The 19071-nt window shown below is 38.6% G+C and overlaps 1 protein-coding gene across 1 annotated transcript in view; it reads left to right on the forward strand.

The window, feature by feature from the left end:
- Positions 1-15011, forward strand: part of GMPS (guanine monophosphate synthase) — a 50492-nt gene extending 35481 nt beyond the window's left edge. Inside the window, exons 6-16 of the mRNA XM_045852045.1 lie at positions 295-488; positions 722-887; positions 3068-3219; positions 3685-3858; positions 5126-5231; positions 6122-6237; positions 8568-8693; positions 10770-10885; positions 12463-12593; positions 13680-13852; positions 14892-15011. Coding sequence (XP_045708001.1) covers positions 295-488; positions 722-887; positions 3068-3219; positions 3685-3858; positions 5126-5231; positions 6122-6237; positions 8568-8693; positions 10770-10885; positions 12463-12593; positions 13680-13852; positions 14892-14993 — 1556 coding nt within the window. The 3' untranslated portion in view covers positions 14994-15011. The remainder of the gene's footprint in view (positions 1-294; positions 489-721; positions 888-3067; positions 3220-3684; positions 3859-5125; positions 5232-6121; positions 6238-8567; positions 8694-10769; positions 10886-12462; positions 12594-13679; positions 13853-14891) is intronic.
- Positions 15012-19071: the final 4060 nt, after the last annotated feature.

Genomic DNA, 19071 nt, shown 5'->3' on the forward strand with positions numbered 1-19071 from the left:
AATCAGGAGAATCGAAGTAATTTTAGTGAAGTGAGGTACCGTGAAATAATCTCTGTAGGGCTTATTTTATTGTCATATAGTTCACTAATTGCTACACAAGAAAAGATTTTTATGAAGAAAGATCATGGTAATACAGTTTTTGCTTTTATTGTTTTTTCCTGTCTCTAAAAATCCAACTAATTCATATCAATCTTGACATTTCTAGAGGGAGAAATTGTGAGGAATTACTGTGGGTACTAATTGAGCCTTTTCAATATGAAAAAATTTTAATATGTGATTATTTTCTCTGTAAAGGTATAGCAAATGAATCTAAAAAATTATATGGAGTACAGTTCCACCCTGAAGTTGGCCTTACAGAAAATGGGAAAGTAATATTGAAGAACTTCCTTTATGAAATAGCGGGGTGCAGTGGGACCTTCACTGTGCAGAACAGAGAACTTGAGTGCATCCGAGAGATCAAAGAGAGAGTAGGCACGTCAAAAGTTTTGGTAAGCAAAAAGTCTACAAATGTATGTCTAATGCTAGAACTCAGCTGGCTTCTTCAACATAGCGTGTAGACTGGGTGGTCATATGCTTCGTGAATTGTGCTGTTTCAGAGAGCTTTTTCAGTTACCATGCATTCCCTTGATACAATGTTTTTACGTAATGATTTCAGCTGATATTTTTTATTTTTACTTTTTGCTTACTGTACTCAATTTGATTTTTTCATTTTACCCTATAGGTTTTACTCAGTGGTGGAGTAGACTCGACAGTTTGTACGGCTTTGCTGAATCGTGCTTTGAACCAAGATCAAGTCATTGCTGTGCACATTGACAACGGCTTTATGAGAAAACGAGAAAGCCAGTCTGTGGAAGAGGCCCTCAAAAAACTTGGAATTCAGGTCAAAGGTATTGATGAACCCCAGAAAAGTTAATTTGAATGTCAGGACTGCTTGAGTCAAATCTAGCCTTATAAACCAACCACACACCAAGGAACACATTGCCCTAAGTACAGTTTTCCCATTAATCTCATGGTTTAAAGTTTTGTGTTTTTGTTTTTGTTTTTTAAAGATTTTATTTATTTATTTATTTTAGAGAGGGAAGGGAAGAAGGGGGGGGGAGAGAAACATCAATGTGCGGTTGCTGGGGGTCATGGCCTGCAACCCAGGCATGTGCCCTGACTGCAAATCGAACCTGCGATGCCTGGTTCACAGCCCGAGCTCAATCCACTGAGCTATGCCAGCCAGGGCGGGTTTAAAGTATTTTTTATTTTTTATTTTTATATTATCATTACTTCTGGTTCAGAAGGGGTCCCAGTATAAATTTTAAAACTGTTAATTACTCCTAATGTTATATATAGATCAGTAAGTTACCATTTTCTAGCTATCATTGTTCTCTTCTACTCATTCTCTTTCTTTTTGTAAGTTATCTTTTCCCATCCATAGTATCATTTATGCATGAGCATACCCAAGCCTGCTTACAGCAGGTATGGTTATACAGATTATTTTACAAACAGGAAGGCTGATATGGAGGAGGACTGAAAAGTCTATAGTCATTTTTTAAAGCCACTTAGTAAGCTTCTTAGGTCATAACTGCATTTACATTAGTGGAAATCTTTTTTTAAAAAATAAGGTGCTATCAATAGTTACAGTGAGATCAAGTCAGTAGTTTAATGATGCAAACCATATAAATTATTGAACTAATTGAAATCTGTGCTGAAAGGTTGAATGTAAAATGAAGACTTGTAGTAAACATGAAGAGCAGTCTGTTTCACCTTTTGAATCTTTGCTGAAGTGGCAGCATGGGCATAAAACTAATGTCATGTCACAAGGACAAAGAACAGAGGAGGGGCTAGGGGTCTAATGGCTTCAACTACGTGCTGAAGGTGGAAAGCTGATAGAGAAAAAGCCAGTTATCTGGAAGCTAGTGAAGTTAAAATTTCATGATCCCTCATGCTAGATCTTTTCCAGAATTCTGGGAGGGACCCTAGGATTCTCTTCACATGGTCATATTTTCATGAATTTACAAATGAGATATATTTTATTTTATATTTTTATTTTTTTTAAGTTATTTACTTTTAGAGCGAGGGGAGGGGAAGGAGAAAAAGAGGGAGGGAAACAGCAAATGTGTGGTTGCCTCTTGCACGCCTCCATGTGTGGACCTGACCTGCAACCCAGGCATGTGCCTTGACTGGGAATCAAACTGGTGACCTTTCAGTTCGCAGGCCAGCACTCAATCCACTGAGCCACACCAGCCAGGGCACAAGTGAGATATTTTAAAAATGTGTAGTTAATTAAGTTCACTTTGTTTTCTCTCTCTAACTTGCTTTCTATTGGGTCATGTTTGAGTGGCTGTGGGCATTTTGGGATTAGGCTAAGAAAAGGTTGAGTTAGGTATACATTTCATTTGGGTTTGGTGGTGCAGGCATGCCTTGGGGATGCAGCAAGTTCCATTTCAGACCATCATAATAAGGTGAAGTGTAATCCTTTTGCCAGTGGAGGTTCTTGCCTTCCATTTGTTAAAAAAAAAAAGAAGTAGTGTCTGTGAGATGCAATAAATCAAGACACAATAAAACGAGGCATGCCTGTACATGCGTGATTTGTAATTGTTTGTGTGTATAGGTAAGTTCCTGTTAGCCATCCTAGTATTGATGGCTAATTCTTAAAATACTTAATTTGTTATTCTTTTTCTTGAAAGGACCTCCAAATTGTAAACATTCTTAGCCCCACAAGAACCTGCCTCTGCTCCTGGTAACTTGCATAGTAAAATGGAGGGACTCCAAAACTGAGGGGTGGAGGTGAGGGGAGGAAGCCAACAAAAGCAAGACTTCTGGGAGGCTCAGCAGTTGGAAGCTTTTTGGGGCGTGGTTCTCTGGGTGAGCCTACAGTGGATTGGTCGAAAACTGTGGAGCAGATTCTTTGCCTCAGCATAGGAACAAACTGTTGCTGTCCCTCTCCATCCGAGGACTGGATTTACTCTGCGGAGACGCTAAACAGGAGAGGCTTTGGGCTTGGGCGTGTCAGTGCCAGGCACACCAGCCATGGCTAAAAATCTTTTAGATTAAAACATGTTTCTGCTCTCTTGCCCAGTGATAAATGCTGCTCACTCTTTCTACAATGGAACAACAACTCTACCGATATCAGAGGAAGACAGAACTCCACGGAAGAGAATTAGCAAAACGTTAAATATGACAACAAGTCCTGAGGAGAAAAGAAAAATCATTGGGGATACTTTTGTTAAGGTAGCTTTTCAACATCCTCTGTAGCATTGTTTGATGTGAATTTTAGTATTTGTTTTTCTTTGTCATTATCAAATAACTAAATTTCCTCGTTTTGTTTTTTGCCAAGAGTTTTACTGTATATTGCTGTTATGTAGATGGTAGAAACTGTTTTATATTTAAAAAGCATGTGTACTCACATTGTGCTACTGTTTAAACTAAGCACAGCTATTTTCAGTTGATATTAGATGTTCAGTGTTTCAGTGGTTAGGTTTTAGCTTTTGGAGGGGGGAATGTTTGCAAACCTTTTTGAATCATGTGAAAGCCTGTTCCTAGTGTTCTTAAAGGAGTGTATTTTGGGAATGGGTGGGTTTCACCTGGTCAACATTGTACAAGGACTTCTGAGAAATTTAGCTGAAAGTATAAAATTTTTCTATCTTGCTAAAAGATTCACCTTTTAAAAGGCTGTTTTGCTCCTGTTGGTTATAGATTGCCAATGAAGTAATTGGAGAAATGAACCTGAAACCTGAGGAGGTTTTCCTTGCCCAAGGTACCTTAAGGCCTGATCTCATTGAAAGTGCATCCCTTGTTGCAAGTGGCAAAGCTGAACTCATCAAGACCCATCATAATGACACAGAGCTTATCAGGAAGTTGAGAGAAGAGGTAAAAACTTAGGTGAACTTTCCCATAAAGCCTCTTTTCTTCCCTCCCTTAACCATTTTTAAGTGTACATACAGTTCAGTAGTGTTCGGTGAATTTGCATTGTTGTGAAACAGATTTCTGTAACTTTTTATCTCTCAAGCTGACACTCTGTGTCCGTGGAACAACAGCTCCTTTCTTCTCCCTCCCCCCAACCCCTGAGAGTCACAATTCTGCTTTCTCTTTCAATGATTTGACTATTTCAGGTAGCTCGTGTAAGTGAACTCATACTGTGACTGGTGTATTTCACTTAGCATAGGTCCTCAAGGTTAGTCCATGTTAAGATGTCCTTTTTAAGGCTGACTAGTATTCTGTTGTATGTTTACATCCATTTTGTGTATCCGTTTCTCTGTCAGTGTACACTTTGGTCTCCTCCACTTTTGGTTACTGTGAATTGTGTTGTAAATATGGGTTTGCAAATATCTCTTGTAGACTCTGCTTTCAGTTCTTTGAGAACATGCCAAGAAGTGGGATTGCTGGATCATGTAGTAGTTATATTTTTAATATTTTGAGGCTTCCTTAATATTTCCATAGTGGATATGCCATGTTACATTCCTATCAACAATGCCAAGAGTTCTCATTTCTCCATACCTTGCCACCACATGTTATTCTCTGTTGTTTTGATACAGCTATCATAATGGTGGAAGTATTTATCTCTCTTTATTTTGAGCATCTCAGCGAATGTGTAGTAGTATCTCATTGTGGTTTTGATTTGCATTTTTCTAATAGCTAATGATGTTAAATATTTTTTCATGTGCTTATTGGCCGATTGTATATCTTTGGAGAAACACTGATTCCGATCCTTCGTTCCTTTTTAAATTGGTTTATTTATCTTTTTATTGAATTAGGTTCTTTATATATTATAATTACAAGTTCCTTATAAGATATATGATTGCCTAATGTGGGTTGTCTTTTCACTCCCTTGATGGTATTTGGAGAGTTTTATTTTGAAACACTAGTATATTTTTAACTTGCCTTGTCATCTAGTGAGAACTATATCAAAGAGAGGGTAAGTTTGCTGTATGTATATTTAAAATGTGTTTCAAAGAGAAATAAGATCACTAAAATATTCATCTAATGCATATAAGCATGTAGGAAGAAATGAAGTTTTAAAAACTGATTTTTAAATCTAAGGTAAAAGACAATAGGGAAAGTCAATAATTTGTTATTCTTTGTTTTCCATGTCACTTTGGTTTCTAATTTGTGTTAATTGGCTTTTTTCCTGTTGTAGGGAAAAGTAATAGAACCTCTGAAAGATTTTCATAAAGATGAAGTAAGAATTTTAGGCAGAGAACTTGGACTTCCAGAAGAGTTAGTTTCCAGGCATCCATTCCCAGGTAAAATTAAAATTGAATTCTGTGTTTGTTCTTAGACCTTCATTTTGAAGAAAAATCAATTCAGACAATTTTGAAATAATACGTTACCACGGGCAATACGTAACCTGAGGGAATGGAAAAGGTGATTAGGGAATAAGCATTCTTTTTGCTATCTAGTGTATACTTTATTAAATTCTTATTTTCCATTCTGTTTATATTTAAATATTGTACCACTCTTGTACCTCTGGCATATAATGTTGACATCAGATGAGAAAACCAAGGCATAAAGATATTTAATAGCACTGCCAGACAGCTCTTGGTGCCAGAGCTGGGATTTGTGAGTTCTCTCTGTGATGCCGTGATGGAAGACAGGGCTCAGACCTGCTCTCTGAGATCCTTATACCATGGCTTGCTTGTCTGAATCGCTGAACCACTTGTTTGCACGGGCTGTCTGTAACTACTTCAAGAACAAATGAAAAATATTTTTTAAATAGTCATTTCCTGTCATTTAGAAAAATAATTAATTAGAGGTGATATTTATTTGAAATTAGAACTGAGAATTTTAACATGTTTTTATTATGGATTTAGACGAGTCTGTACCTTAATTTGTAGCTCTCATCATTTGGAGATGACTTGAGAGAATGGTCTAATTAAAATAAAAAATAGTAATAGCTCACATTTCTTGAGTACTGATATGTGCTAGGCATTCTGCTAAATATTTTACATATATTGTCTTATTCAGTCCTCGAAACTGTCTGCAGTGGTGATATGTCAATTATATCTCAATAAAACTAAGAAAAAACTTAAAATGGCACATGAGGTTTAATTTTTGAAAGGATTTTCTATTTTGGGAGTATTGACATTTTTGTATTAAACTTGGTATTAAATACCATTGTTACTCTTCTCTGTAGGTCCCGGTCTGGCAATCAGAGTGATATGTGCTGAAGAACCTTACATTTGTAAGGACTTTCCTGAAACCAACAATATTTTGAAAATAGTAGCAGATTTCTCTGCAAGTGTTAAAAAGGTAATAATTTACTTTGAATTTGTATGTTTTGAGAGCTTTAAACAGTTTAAGCCAATCAGTGCAAAGAATTGAATCGATTCTTGTACTTCAGAATTTACAGTGAATTTATTTGACTTACTTTATTTGAAGATTCAGAGTAATTTTACCTTAGAAATGACTATGAAGAAAATATTCTACAGACACTTAAATGTACACTTTAGAGCATATTGGATACCCTAAGTTCTTAAAAATGCTAGATATGAAAAGGTGTTTTAAAATACTGTTTATGTATTGCAAGAAAGCAAGGGTATTTGTTTTAGCTCATATTGAGGATGACTGGGAAAGTATTCTGGTCCTTCTGTGTATTTGGTGTCTAAAGTCACAGTCTGTGTGGTCTGAAAAACTGCAAGCCAAGAATTCAATTCTAATATAAAGTGGACCTTGGTTGACAGTGCTCACAGATGTCAGGCAAGAAGCAGTGTAAATTAATTTGCTCTTTGAAATATCTCCAGTTGGTCCTCAAAGAATTCCCATAGATACAGGTCCAACAAATATGAGCTTACAATAAAAAATTACAAAATATGTACAGAAGCCAGGCACCGTGAATGAGAGTTAGTGGAAACTAGCAGAACAGCACCCTCAGACACTTCGAGTACTGGAATTAGCATATGGCATAAAGTACATAAAATAAAAGAAGCAATTGATGATAAGAATAAGGAATATGCCAAGAGGCTATCAAATGACTGGGCAGTTTCTAAAAAGTGAAGTCCTGGAAATGAAAATAACTAAAATTAAAAATAGCTAAAGAGCGATGTTAAGAAATTATCCAGAAATCAGAACAAAGCATCAAAGGGAAAATGTGGATAGAAGTTAAGATAGAATGAAAAGGTCAATTTGAACATATTTTCAGAGGAGATAATAGACAAAATATTTGAATTCCTTTACACTGGTTAGAGACCATGCCTCGGATTCTGGAAAACATAATGCATCTGTATCAGGATAAAGGAAAAGAATTTGACATTGAACTGACATACCTAGCAAAGCTGCACACTTCCTAAAGTCAAAGCAGCTCCAGGGAAGAGATTGATTTACCTTACAAAGGAAAGACCATTATACAGAAAGCAATGGTAAAAGCAAGACTTCAAAGTCCCAAGAGAAAATATTTATGAACAGTAATGAATAGATACACTGCCTTCTCATTAAAGGCAGTGGTTCTTAAGCTGCTTGTGTATTGGAACCATCTGAGGGAGCTTTTGTTGTATACTGTGCTGGGACCCCTTCTTCCCTAGAATTTCTTATTTAACGTGGGATGGAACCGGATCATACCAAGTAATTTGAGTCTACAGCTGGGCTTGAGAACCACTGTTTAAAGGACTGACTTTAGGAGAAGCAAAAGGTTTCTAGGAGAAAGGTCTCAGATACAAGAAAATGTGGTAAACAAAGACAATGGTAAATGGCTAAAATTCAAACAAACATGGAGTATATAATAAAAATAATGGTCTGTAATTTTTGTTGTTTATTTAAGAAGCACTGTGATAATACATAACTAATAGCACGTAAACCACAAGGGGATTGATTGGAGTTAAAGCTTTTAAAAATGATTGTATTGTTTGCCAGGAGGCTAGAGAGATTAATTCTCCTTTGTTAAATATGCATGCGAACATTTAAGGGGAACTTCTGAAAGACTAAAAACGGAGGGTTTAACTTCAAAACCAAGGGGAAATAAAGGAGCTGGGGGAAGTCACCAGCTCACAATGTAAGAAAGGAGAAAGAAGCATAAGAAGTGGGACAAGTAGAAACTACTGAATAAAATGGTGGAATGAAATCAGCCATATCATTAACTCACAATTAATTAAAAGGACTAGCATCTCTAGTTAAGACATAGATTGTCAAACTAGACTGAAAAGTAAAATCTACCTATAGTCTCTTTACCTACAAATTGAAGGGGTGAAAGTAAGAGAATGGAAAAAAATATACCAGGTAAATAAGCCCCCCACTCCTCCAAAAAGTAGGAAGATTAATTTCAGACAAAATGGACTTTATGGCAAAAAATTTTACTAGAGAGGAGAAGGTTTGACTTGTGAAGTAGGTTCCTTGCTGGTGACAGAGGATTGAAGCTTGGATGTAAATCTGATCTGTATTTCTTATCCTGATATTTAACTTCTGATAGCCCTAGCCCTCAGGAATGAAATTCTGATTTGCTACATAGCACACACAAGTCAGAGGGAAATGCCCAACAGGATCTATTACTGTAAACTAGTGGGTGTAAATATGTTAGATAGTAATAGAGATACCAAAAGAGTGAGTACCTTATTTCTTGAAATCTTAAGAAATATGTCTTGTTTTCTCAGCCACACACGCTATTACAGAGAGTCAAAGCCTGCACTACAGAAGAGGACCAGGAGAAGCTGATGCAGATTACCAGTCTGCATTCACTGAATGCCTTCCTTCTGCCAATTAAAACTGTGGGTGTGCAGGTGAGTTGTGTGAGTTCATTGACTGACCCGTGACATAACCCTCTGCAGATGTTCTTTCCACTAACATGGAAATAGGGGTGACTTCGGAATATGAAAATATATATGCCAAGTGTAGAAATGTAAAAAGGCAGTGTTTGATATAATGTTTATGCAGTGAATAAGGATCTGAGGACTCCGTATTCAGGCTGAGATTTTGTAGTTTTGGAGCATCTGTCATCTCTAACAAAAGTAAAGATTCAAAGAATGGTTTGCTCTAGGGTTAGCTTGTTTGTTTCTGCCTTGAAGGGTAGTCACCAGGAGGTCATGTTCTCGTTTATCCTTCTTGGTACGAAATGCACTGTGGCTTTAGAAGTATCCAGCTGCACGAAGGCCCCAGGTGAACATGTTATGCCATCAGGTTTCACCGTTTCAGGTCTTGCTCTCAGCCCGTGTACTTTTTAAACCAGCGCTCTCTGTTTCTGTCTCATGTGTTTTCTCTCTTAGCTGTGGTGATGCACAGGGAACATTTTTGTATTGTTCTGTCTTTCCAGTTGTAAAAGCATGTGAGGATAATGTAGTTTTAACTGTTATTATAGTGCTATTCATAATTAGACTATATCCTTTGTTTATGGGATTCTCAAGTGAGTGTCTGAGGGAAAAAATGGTCAAAGGGTAGAGAAGAGGAAGGTTTCTTTTCTGTTGTTTAGAGTTTGTAGTAAAATGAAAACTATAAGGTGTCAAATAATTAAAATGGTATGAGTGTCAGTTACTGGGTTAATGTGTTTATAATGGCCTTGTAGAGTAGAATTATGTGTGGAAAGAAATGAACTGTTGTGGAGATTATTCATCTAAAACTTAATAAACATACTCTTTTTGCTGAATTGTTGGATGAGTGGCTTTTTTAAAAATGAAGCTTACTCAGATTCCACTATTCTTCCCATTAAAATCAAAGGGCTTTTGTTTTTTTGTTTTTTTGTTTTTTTTTTTGTTAGATATTTAACTTCATTGTAGTCTCTTAGGCCTTTGGGGAGCCCTGGAAGCCCAGTAAACATCGTGATACATGGTTAGGATAGCAGTGAAGTTTGTTTTCTGAACACCAAAGTAAACCATAATTGTAAAAACAATCAAAATGCAATACATTTGAAAGGAATTTTCTCTGTTCTTGCTCTCCAACTGTTGTGTGTGTTCTTCCACATACATTTATTTTAAAAAGAAAAGAGAATTACACAGACACACTGTCACTTTGTTTTTCTTAACTGAGCATCATGAACTTACCGTTTCATGCCACTAAAGGTAGATTATTCTTAACTGCTGCCTTATATTCCATACATGGTTACACCATATTTTTAATCATTCCCCTACCTATGGGCATTTCATTGTTATAGGCATTTTAGCAAGTAATGTTTTATTTCTTTAAGCAGTCACTCATGTACTTCTGTAAGATCATTCCCTGGTTTAAAACCATGTACATTTTAAACTTTGATAGATACTATCAAATTAGCATTCACACAGTCTGAATTCTTGTTTTCTCAATATACTGGGTATTAGGTAGTTCTCTAATGACTATTAAAATTGCTTTTCAGTTTGATTTTTTTTTTAAAGAAAATTACTTGGATGGAACAGGACAAAGAAAAAGGGAATCAATATTAGTACAGTTTTATTCAATTATTTAAGCTCAGTTTAAAAGAAATTGACAAGTGAAAGTTTATGAAATCATTTGTTACCTCTGACCTAAGAATCCTCTATTCACCCGATCAGCACGGGCAGATGGTCGCCAGGTTCCGTGTGCTTGCTGCCCACAGCTGGGCGGACACTTGGAGCGAATCCCAGTGTGCCTCTGGCGCATGTTCAACAAGTCCTTAAGATTACCGGGACACTTTATGTCTGAACTGATTTAGGTAGAACTTAATGTGAAGTTTTAATTTAGGATTTATTTATATTATTAGAGAAATATCCATATATGCTTTCATAAAACAGATTTTTCTTTTTCTCAAAAGATGATTGTTACTAATGGTGTCACCGAATGCATGAAATGTTTTCCAGTCCATCTTTTGACTTCTGTAAGACCATTAAAATTGGTTGTGTTTGTGCTTTCAGGGTGATTGTCGCTCCTATAGTTACGTGTGCGGAATCTCCAGCAAAGATGAACCCGACTGGGAGTCTCTCATTTTCCTGGCTAGGCTCATACCTCGCATGTGTCACAACATTAACAGGTGTGTTCTGCCGTGGGAGCAGGGTGAGGTGTAATGGAAGGATGCGCTTTTAAGGTTTTTCCATAGTCGGAGGACCGCAGGGCTCAAGCACAGAGACAGGTACACACTTAGGTCACGATCAAACAGGTTTTTAATAAGATCTTGTGTTTTGTTCCTTCGACACAATACAATCATCTGCTTACTTTTTTGTTTGTTTAAAGGAAAAATAGAAAGGATTTTTAGTTTAGTATAAAATATTAAAGGCAGTTTAAAACACGTGTTCCAAATTAGCAGCTTAACTGGCTATTGGTTTTATGGTAACATTTCAAAAGGATTGAAAAAATATCTAAAGGTTTTATAGTTAATTTAATAATCATCTCAGGGGAAAGCAAAGAAAAGAAATAGGCATGTGCCAGGTATTGTTAAAATAACTACCTGTACGATTTATTTTCAGTTTAGTGTGTCAGATTTATTTTTCCTTTGATTTGCACATTAATTTTTATGTTGGATATGTCAACAGTAATTCTCCTGAGTTTGTTTGATCCTGCCTCCCTCAAGCCGTGTTCCAAACCCAGCTTTTATTGACACCTGCAGTGGTGTCTTCCTATCTTTCAAGTAGATGTTTGCTGAAAGCGGTGCCGAGTTGCTCCTTTTAGAAGGAAACAGGAGCATACCAAGCTTTGGGGTCCATTTTGGTGACACTTTTAATAAAGTGAAAAGGAAAATCTTTCCTTGGGATCAGTGTTTCCCAAAGTGAAAAGGTTGAGTGGTCAAGTAAGTGTGGGAAATCCACTGTAGCTTCTTCATCTTGGAGGTTTCCAGTGTTGTATATTATTAGCCTGTTACAATTTCTGAAGTTCTGTTGTAAAACAACTTGTTTATTTGTTCAACCCAGTGTTTCCCCAGGCTTATGAGTATTAATTTCTTGGAGCTACCCTAACAAATGACCACAGATTGGGAGGTTTGTCACAGGGGAAATTGTTCTCTTGCAGTGTGGGAGGCTAGGAGTCTGAACTCCAAGTGTCAGCAGGGCCCGTGCTCTCTCCTCCGGCTCTGGGGGAGGGTCCTTTCTTGGCTTTTCCTCGTTGCTGGTGTTTGTTGGCAGTTCTTGGCTCGTTGCAGTGTAACTCCAGTCTCTGTGTCTGTTCTCACACGGCCCTCTTCTGTCTGTGTGTGTTTGTGTTCCCAAGTTTCTCTTTTTAGAAGGACACCCAGCCATTGGATTAATGGCCACCCTCGTGCATTATAACCTTATTTTAACTTGATGATATCTGCAAAGACCTATTTTCACCACAGAGTCCAGACAGATATGAAGTTTGGGGGACATTCTTTAATCCAAGACATTACATGAAAAGAGGATTGCAATAATCACATACTGTCTTTGCACATCCTGAGATATCAGTATTCTATAGAATACGCTTTGAGGGAGGTACATAGAACATAAACCCATCTATAATTTTATATCCTAACTTACCCATGGGGAATTTCAAGTGGATAGGAGAGATGCCTAAGAGTTAAATGAAAAGAATGTCATTCTGTGTGCCTTGCTTCCCATACTAAATTGTAATTCTCTGGAATGTTCTCATCCCCTCTTCTAGAGTCGTCTATATATTTGGCCCGCCAGTTAAAGAGCCTCCGACAGATGTTACTCCCACTTTCTTGACAACAGGGGTGCTCAGCACGTTACGCCAAGCTGATTTCGAGGCTCAGAACATTCTCAGGGAGTCTGGTGAGTTGATCATCTTGTTCATCACTGCATACTTTACCTAGGATTTGGGAGCTGGCGTTGTGATTTCTAGTAGGAGAATGCAACCGCTGATTTTTAGATGCTTTCATTTTTATTATTCATTTCTATGGATAATTCTGTGGTATTGCCTTCATATAAAATTTATTTGCCCTTTGGTCATTTGCAGACATGTGCATAGTGGCAGAAAATTTGAGTTGCCCAACTTGCATGTTCTCAGCTGAGATTGAACAAGGCAGTATTCATCTTTCTTATTTCAGTTCTCTTACTGTAAACAAGTGTCCTTTCTGTAGTCTATTTAGTGCCATTCCTTTTGCATTTTCGTGCTTTTTGTTGGTGATTTCACTGCTTAAAATGTTCCCCAAGCATGATACTGAGTTTGCTGTCTAAGCTTCTAAGCACAGGAAGGCTGAGATGTGCCTTACAGAGAAAATATGTAGGTTAGATGAGATTTGTTCATGTCTGGATTACAGTGCTATTGGCAGTGAGCTGAATGTTAATGAATGTACAGTAAATGTTAAAAAGGTGTCTTTAAATAGAAGCACATAAAAAGAAGGTTATGTACTGATTGGTTAATGAAAATGGAACCAAAGGCTTGCGAGAACCTAATTCTTGGTTCTTCTGGGGGCAGTAGTTTAGTGTTTGCCAATTCATTGCAGTATAGACCTGAACAACCATGAATTACAATAGTAGACTTTATGTTTTTTATATTTATATGTACACACACACACAAAGCTATATAATGTATCACTGCAGTCATCAAATTCTATTACTTGTATCTGTGGTTGAGTTTACTTAAGATGCCATGAGAGCAGCTGGAAACTGCAGAACGACTGTGGTGCTAGCTGTGGGTGGGTGGGTGGGTGTGTGTGGGTGGGTGGGTGGGTGTGTGTGGGTGGGTGTGTGAGAGGGAGAGGGAGAGGGAGAGGGAGATTGAGAGAGAGGGAGATTGAGAGAGAGGGAGATTGAGAGAGAGATTTTAGATGTTGTCTGGGAGGATTTCACTGAACTGGGTCAGAGAGCTTTTCCAGGGATGGTGGTGGGCTCTACATGTCAATGTCCTTTCCATAGGGTATGCTGGAAAAATCAGCCAGATGCCAGTGATTTTGACACCGTTACATTTTGATCGGGACCCACTTCAGAAGCAGCCTTCATGCCAGAGATCTGTGGTTATTCGAACCTTTATTACTAGTGATTTCATGACTGGTATACCTGCAACGCCTGGCAATGAGATCCCTGTAGAGGTAATTTATATATTTTCTTCTATCATATATTTTCAGTACCTCGTGCATTTTATAATGTGGTGAATGGAATAGACTGTGACAATGTTGATATTTCTGGGGTTGGTTTTCTGTTCATAAGATAAGCTTTTTATGTCCACAATTGACTGTTTAGCACACTGTAGTAGAAAAAGGCCTTAAATTTATATCCCTGTAGATGTCTGATTACTAACTCTAACCTATAACTTTATTTAATTTTGTCAACCATCCTCTACTTTATAAATAGTATTTATTCTCCAAGTAAAGAACCTCAGGAGTGAAGAAGAGTTTATTAGAAATAAGGATGAGAATTGATGGCATTATGACCAGAAACCCATGAATTGCTTAATGTGCCACCTACTCGCAATTCCATTTTTGATCCCCTCCCTCCTGTTATTTCTCCAGCACAGTGTTCCAAAGGAGCTATTTGCTTACTAGCGGATGAAAATCACAGTTGGCCTTTGTTAGCTGGACCACTGCCCCAGTACTCTAGTGTAGGGCAGGGCTCTGGTTACAGCTGCAGAGCTGGGCTGTGAGATGTGGCCTACGGCCTTGTTTTTCTTTAGGCTTGGATTTGCCAAATTTTGTTCACTCAGTGACCAGGCCTCCGTCTCCTGTACACTCAGTGGTGGTTGTTATTCTAGTGCATTATGCACTGCCGTGGTAGCCTCAGAGTTGTATGTTTCAGTCATAGGTAGCTTGTGGAGAATCGGCTTCACATGTTTAGATGCCATAACAATGCCACATTGCTGTGTTTCTAAACACCTGTGGACCTGTGACACACACAACTTGCGGGCTGGCACCTGTTTGTGGACTGTACTTTGAGTAGTATAGAATTTAAGCCACTTAAATCTGTGCAGGGAAATAGGTACATTGCACAAAATTTATCAGGGACCATCCCATATACATAGAGGACAGTAGTAAAAATAGATCACAATTTCAAATTGCAAATGCAAGCCCTTTAGGTCCTTTGGACATGCCGTGGATTCTGGCTCTTCTATTTGTAATCTTTGTTTTATTACAGGTGGTGTTAAAGATGGTTACTGAGATTAAGAAGATTCCTGGTATTTCTCGAATTATGTATGACTTAACATCAAAGCCCCCAGGAACTACTGAGTGGGAGTAATAAACTTCTTGTTCTAAAGTCCTGTGTGCATTTTAACTTGATTAGCAACCATTCCCAGTGTTGATATGTGCAGTACTGTGAAGAGTACTGGAGCGGCTACATCACATCTGAACTCTTCACAGCAGAGCGCTATGGCCTGAGGGCTGCGTTGGGGATATCTAAAAGGGACTGCAGAGTTTGTACGGGTACAATCAAAGCATCATTGCCTACACTCAGACAGACTGACACTGCATTTGCCTTTGCCTCACTTGTTCTTTGTGTATAAACTCACTGTCGCTGTTGATGCCTCTGTCCATGAAGATGTATGAAGGTGGATGAGTTTGGGGGTAGTAATGGGATTCTGTTTCCTTACCAGTTTCTGAGAGCTGTTAGAAAAAAAACATTATTTACCAGTGTGACTTAGTATGTATACCTGTTTTAGAATCTGAGTTTCCCTGTAAGTAACCTTATTTCTCCAAAGGTTGGGAGAGAAGTGACGAGCATATCAGATAAAGGTACAGGTGGGCTGATCCAGCCACTTTGGCAGTACACCGGCATTATAAAATGCAAGCTACCTTAATATGGACAGCACCAAGAATTTGTTGAGGTATTTTAGAATTGAATGCTGTCACAGCCATAGGAGAAAGGAACTAGGAGTGGACTCAGTTTAAAATGTTTTCAAATCATGTTTCAAATAGATGTCATGTTGCTCACAGTCAGCCTTTTCACTAGGAAGGAGCTTTGTCCTCCTTGCCTCATACTGCCTGCTCCAGCAGCCTTGCATAAGAAGTTTCTGTCCCTCCCCCCCTCTCTCCCCCTCCCTCTCCCCCTCCCTCTCTCTCCCCCTCCCTCCGTCTCTCCCTCCCTCTCCCTCTGTCTCTCCCACCCAAGAGACTGTCTCTGGCGCAGCCTGAAGTTAGAGTGCTTTAACCTCGTTTGGTCTGAGGGGAAGCTTTGAGACCACAAAAACCATCACGCATGCCTGCAGTTTACAAATGCATGCCCACAGCTTATATCGTCCAGTGAAGAGTTGTGAAATAAACTCTTAGATGTAATCTGTAGACAGATTTATTACCCGCTGCCCAGAAGACTGTGACTAGTCTTGATCCACGCAGACTATTGCCAAACTTTGTAATCCTTCTACCAGCTGTAAGAGAAGATTCGAGAACTGGTGTAGAACTTGTTGCTGTTGCCACCAGTCTCTACCAGATCCTTTGTGACATTTGTATAAGCACTCTAAAAATACACAGTATTAGACATAGATTCTACAACCATCTCTCACTCAGTGTTTTAGCTGATGTTACTGTTTAAGAGTGTTACCATGCTTTTCTTTGTTCATTTTTTAATTATACTTTAATAGTATAATTGACATTATATTAGTTTTAGGTGTCCCTGTTTTTCTCATACTATTTCCATCTCAGGTTGCTGCCTCTTAATTTTCAAAATTCTGTATTAGGAAAAAAAATTTTTTGTATGGGATTCAGTGTTAGGTAAACAATAAAATTATGTGTGGCAGATACCTTCATTCTGGCTGGTCCAGAGGACAAGAAAGCTGTTGCTGGACCATCTAGGGAAGAGCTCTGTCTATTGTAACAGATATCCTTACCTGGGACCTAGGAGTCAGATGACTTCTACAGAACTTGAAAGGTTCATTCTCTGTCCTGATGGTGGGTTATTCTCGATGGCCTTTTGACAAGAGGGTTATGTTAGTGATTTGGCCTTAACAGATTTGGAGTCATGTTATTCTGGAGCTGGAATAGACAGCCTATGAAAGGTTTACAGACATTTATGTTTATGTGAAAAACTTTCTCTTTACTGAAGTGTCTTATGATTGTGTTTTCAAGCACATACTAGGAAAAATATATAGTAATAGTAATAGTGCTGTCGTTGTTGTTTTCCCCCCAAAGGGTGTTCTAGGGAACGTCACTCCGCCGCGATGGTCCTTGTGAAAGGGTCAGGTCCTAGAAGCTTGGAAGGCGCTGCTCACTTGTCCGTCCGTCTTGGAGATCTTGGAGTCGTAATCTGTATTATATTCAAGGCTCTGAGAAATTTTGAAGTTTAAAACAGTTAATTTTTTTAAACCTAATGTGTTCCTGCTATTTGTTCACTAACCCCCTTCTCGTACAGTCCTATTTAATACTGGAGAAATGGTTTCTCCAAAACAGACCTTGACAGGATATAGAAAAAAATGAAAATTTCTGAAATTCAGAAATTCCCTAATACTAAGTACCCACTCTTCTTTTGCGAAGCACTGTTTGTTTTGTGGCGTACAGTACTACTCCGTACCCTCACGGGATTTCATTCATGCAGCTGAGAAACAGTAAGATTACAGTCCTGTTTTACACTGAAGGAAACAAGCTCAGCTTAGTAATGGCTACCTGATGAGTTTCAGAATTAAACATGATCCGTGGTAGATCACGACTGCATTCCCATCATTTGTTGCCTACCTGGGACACCTCTATCTAATTAAATGTATTTTGTTTCTTTATACCTACTAGGAGGAGGGTGGCAGAGCAGTGGAAGCATCATTTACTTCTAAGAATTTTTAAGACCAAACACCCAGTCCCACCTTCATGTCCCACCTGTGATTGTCAGCTGTGTTAGAAATAACATGGGTAGCCTGGCACAGCGTCTGAGAGGAAGTCTTTAGGTGTATCTGGGAGATAGGTGTGCACTGTTTCTCCATATTTTGCTGCCTTCATCCTGAAACAGCTACATGCATCTAGCCAAACAAGAATTGCAAAAGTCGTTTCCTTGCTGTGTTTTGGCTTATCTCTTGATACCCTGTTTTACCAAAGTACTTTTGAATCAAAACTCTAGAGAATAAAGGCACTCAGATTAGGTAGGTGGGAGTGTCCATCTTCAGTGCGTGGTCTTGTCATTAAAAAGCTGTGAGAACTTGCTCAAGTCATTTGTTTCTTTATCTGTAAGATGAGGCAGTTGGATAAACTTACAAGATCAAATCCAGCCCTAAATTCTTATTTTATATAAATAATAAGAAAAATCATTGCAGGAAAAAGAATGGAGAAGAGGAATAATTTTTTAAAATATCAGTTAAAGGTAAACCTCAGAATACATTGTAAAATAAAATATTAATTTCCCTTCCTTTCATCAAAGTTATGGTATACATAAGCAAGGTCTGAACACTTAAGAAATCTGTGGTGATTATGACACTTGGAAAATACCCATCCACACATTCCCAGTGGCAGTCCCTTCGCTGTGTGTTTTGGGAAGGTTGATAGAACATGCTTTTGCTTTGAGACTGCTGAGAAGTCTCCCCCAGTCAGTTATAGACAGCTAATTGTTGGCAGAGCTGGACTTAGAATCCAGGCTTTGAGATGTCTACCTTGAAGGTAATGCTATAAGGCCCTTCAAGGTAAGGCTTACCAGGAAGTTGTCTGTGTGTAATTGACCATCAGGGATGAAGGTACTTTGAAAGTGTGTTAATCACCTCGTTATTGACAATTAGTGATTCATCTCTAGGGGTAGTACTATCTTTCAGAAATTCCTCTGACACTCAGGCCCAGTGTAACCTTTCCACACCAGCCCCCTTCACTGTTCTCCACACCCTGCTCCTCCCTCCCCCTCTCCTGAATCCTCACTGGAATATGCTGAGGACACACCTCAGTGGGTGCTCCTTTCATTGGCCCAAAGTAAGCAAGTAACAGAAGTGAGTACCAGTTGGATGTCTCCACCCCTGGAAAGCGCTCCTTTTGCCCCTACTGGGGTGGCTTAGCCACACAGGTGATACAGGGAAGCCAGGTATTTTAGCACTGGAGGGCTTTGACAATAGTAGTAGTGTTGGGGCCTTTGGCTCTTAAATTTGCGGAATGTCTCATTTAATGACAAGAGATTTGGACTCCCCACCGAGTGCCAAAATGCCAGCTCCCAGCCCTGGTCTTATATATTGAAGAGGCCCAGGTATTCAACCCTATCCAACGCTAACTTTTTGTTGGTGGTCCTCAACCCTGGGTGCCTCTTAACTACTACCTGAGGAGTTAAGTTGGCGTAATGCCTAGACCTCATGATCAAACAGATTAAATTTGAATCTCGATGTGGCCTGAACATTGACAGTTTTAAATCTCTCCACTGGAATAAA

The sequence above is a fragment of the Phyllostomus hastatus genome, unplaced genomic scaffold, assembly GCF_019186645.2.
Source record: "Phyllostomus hastatus isolate PE091 unplaced genomic scaffold, TTU_PhHast_1.1 phas_contig_86, whole genome shotgun sequence".
Lineage (NCBI taxonomy): Eukaryota > Metazoa > Chordata > Mammalia > Chiroptera > Phyllostomidae > Phyllostomus > Phyllostomus hastatus.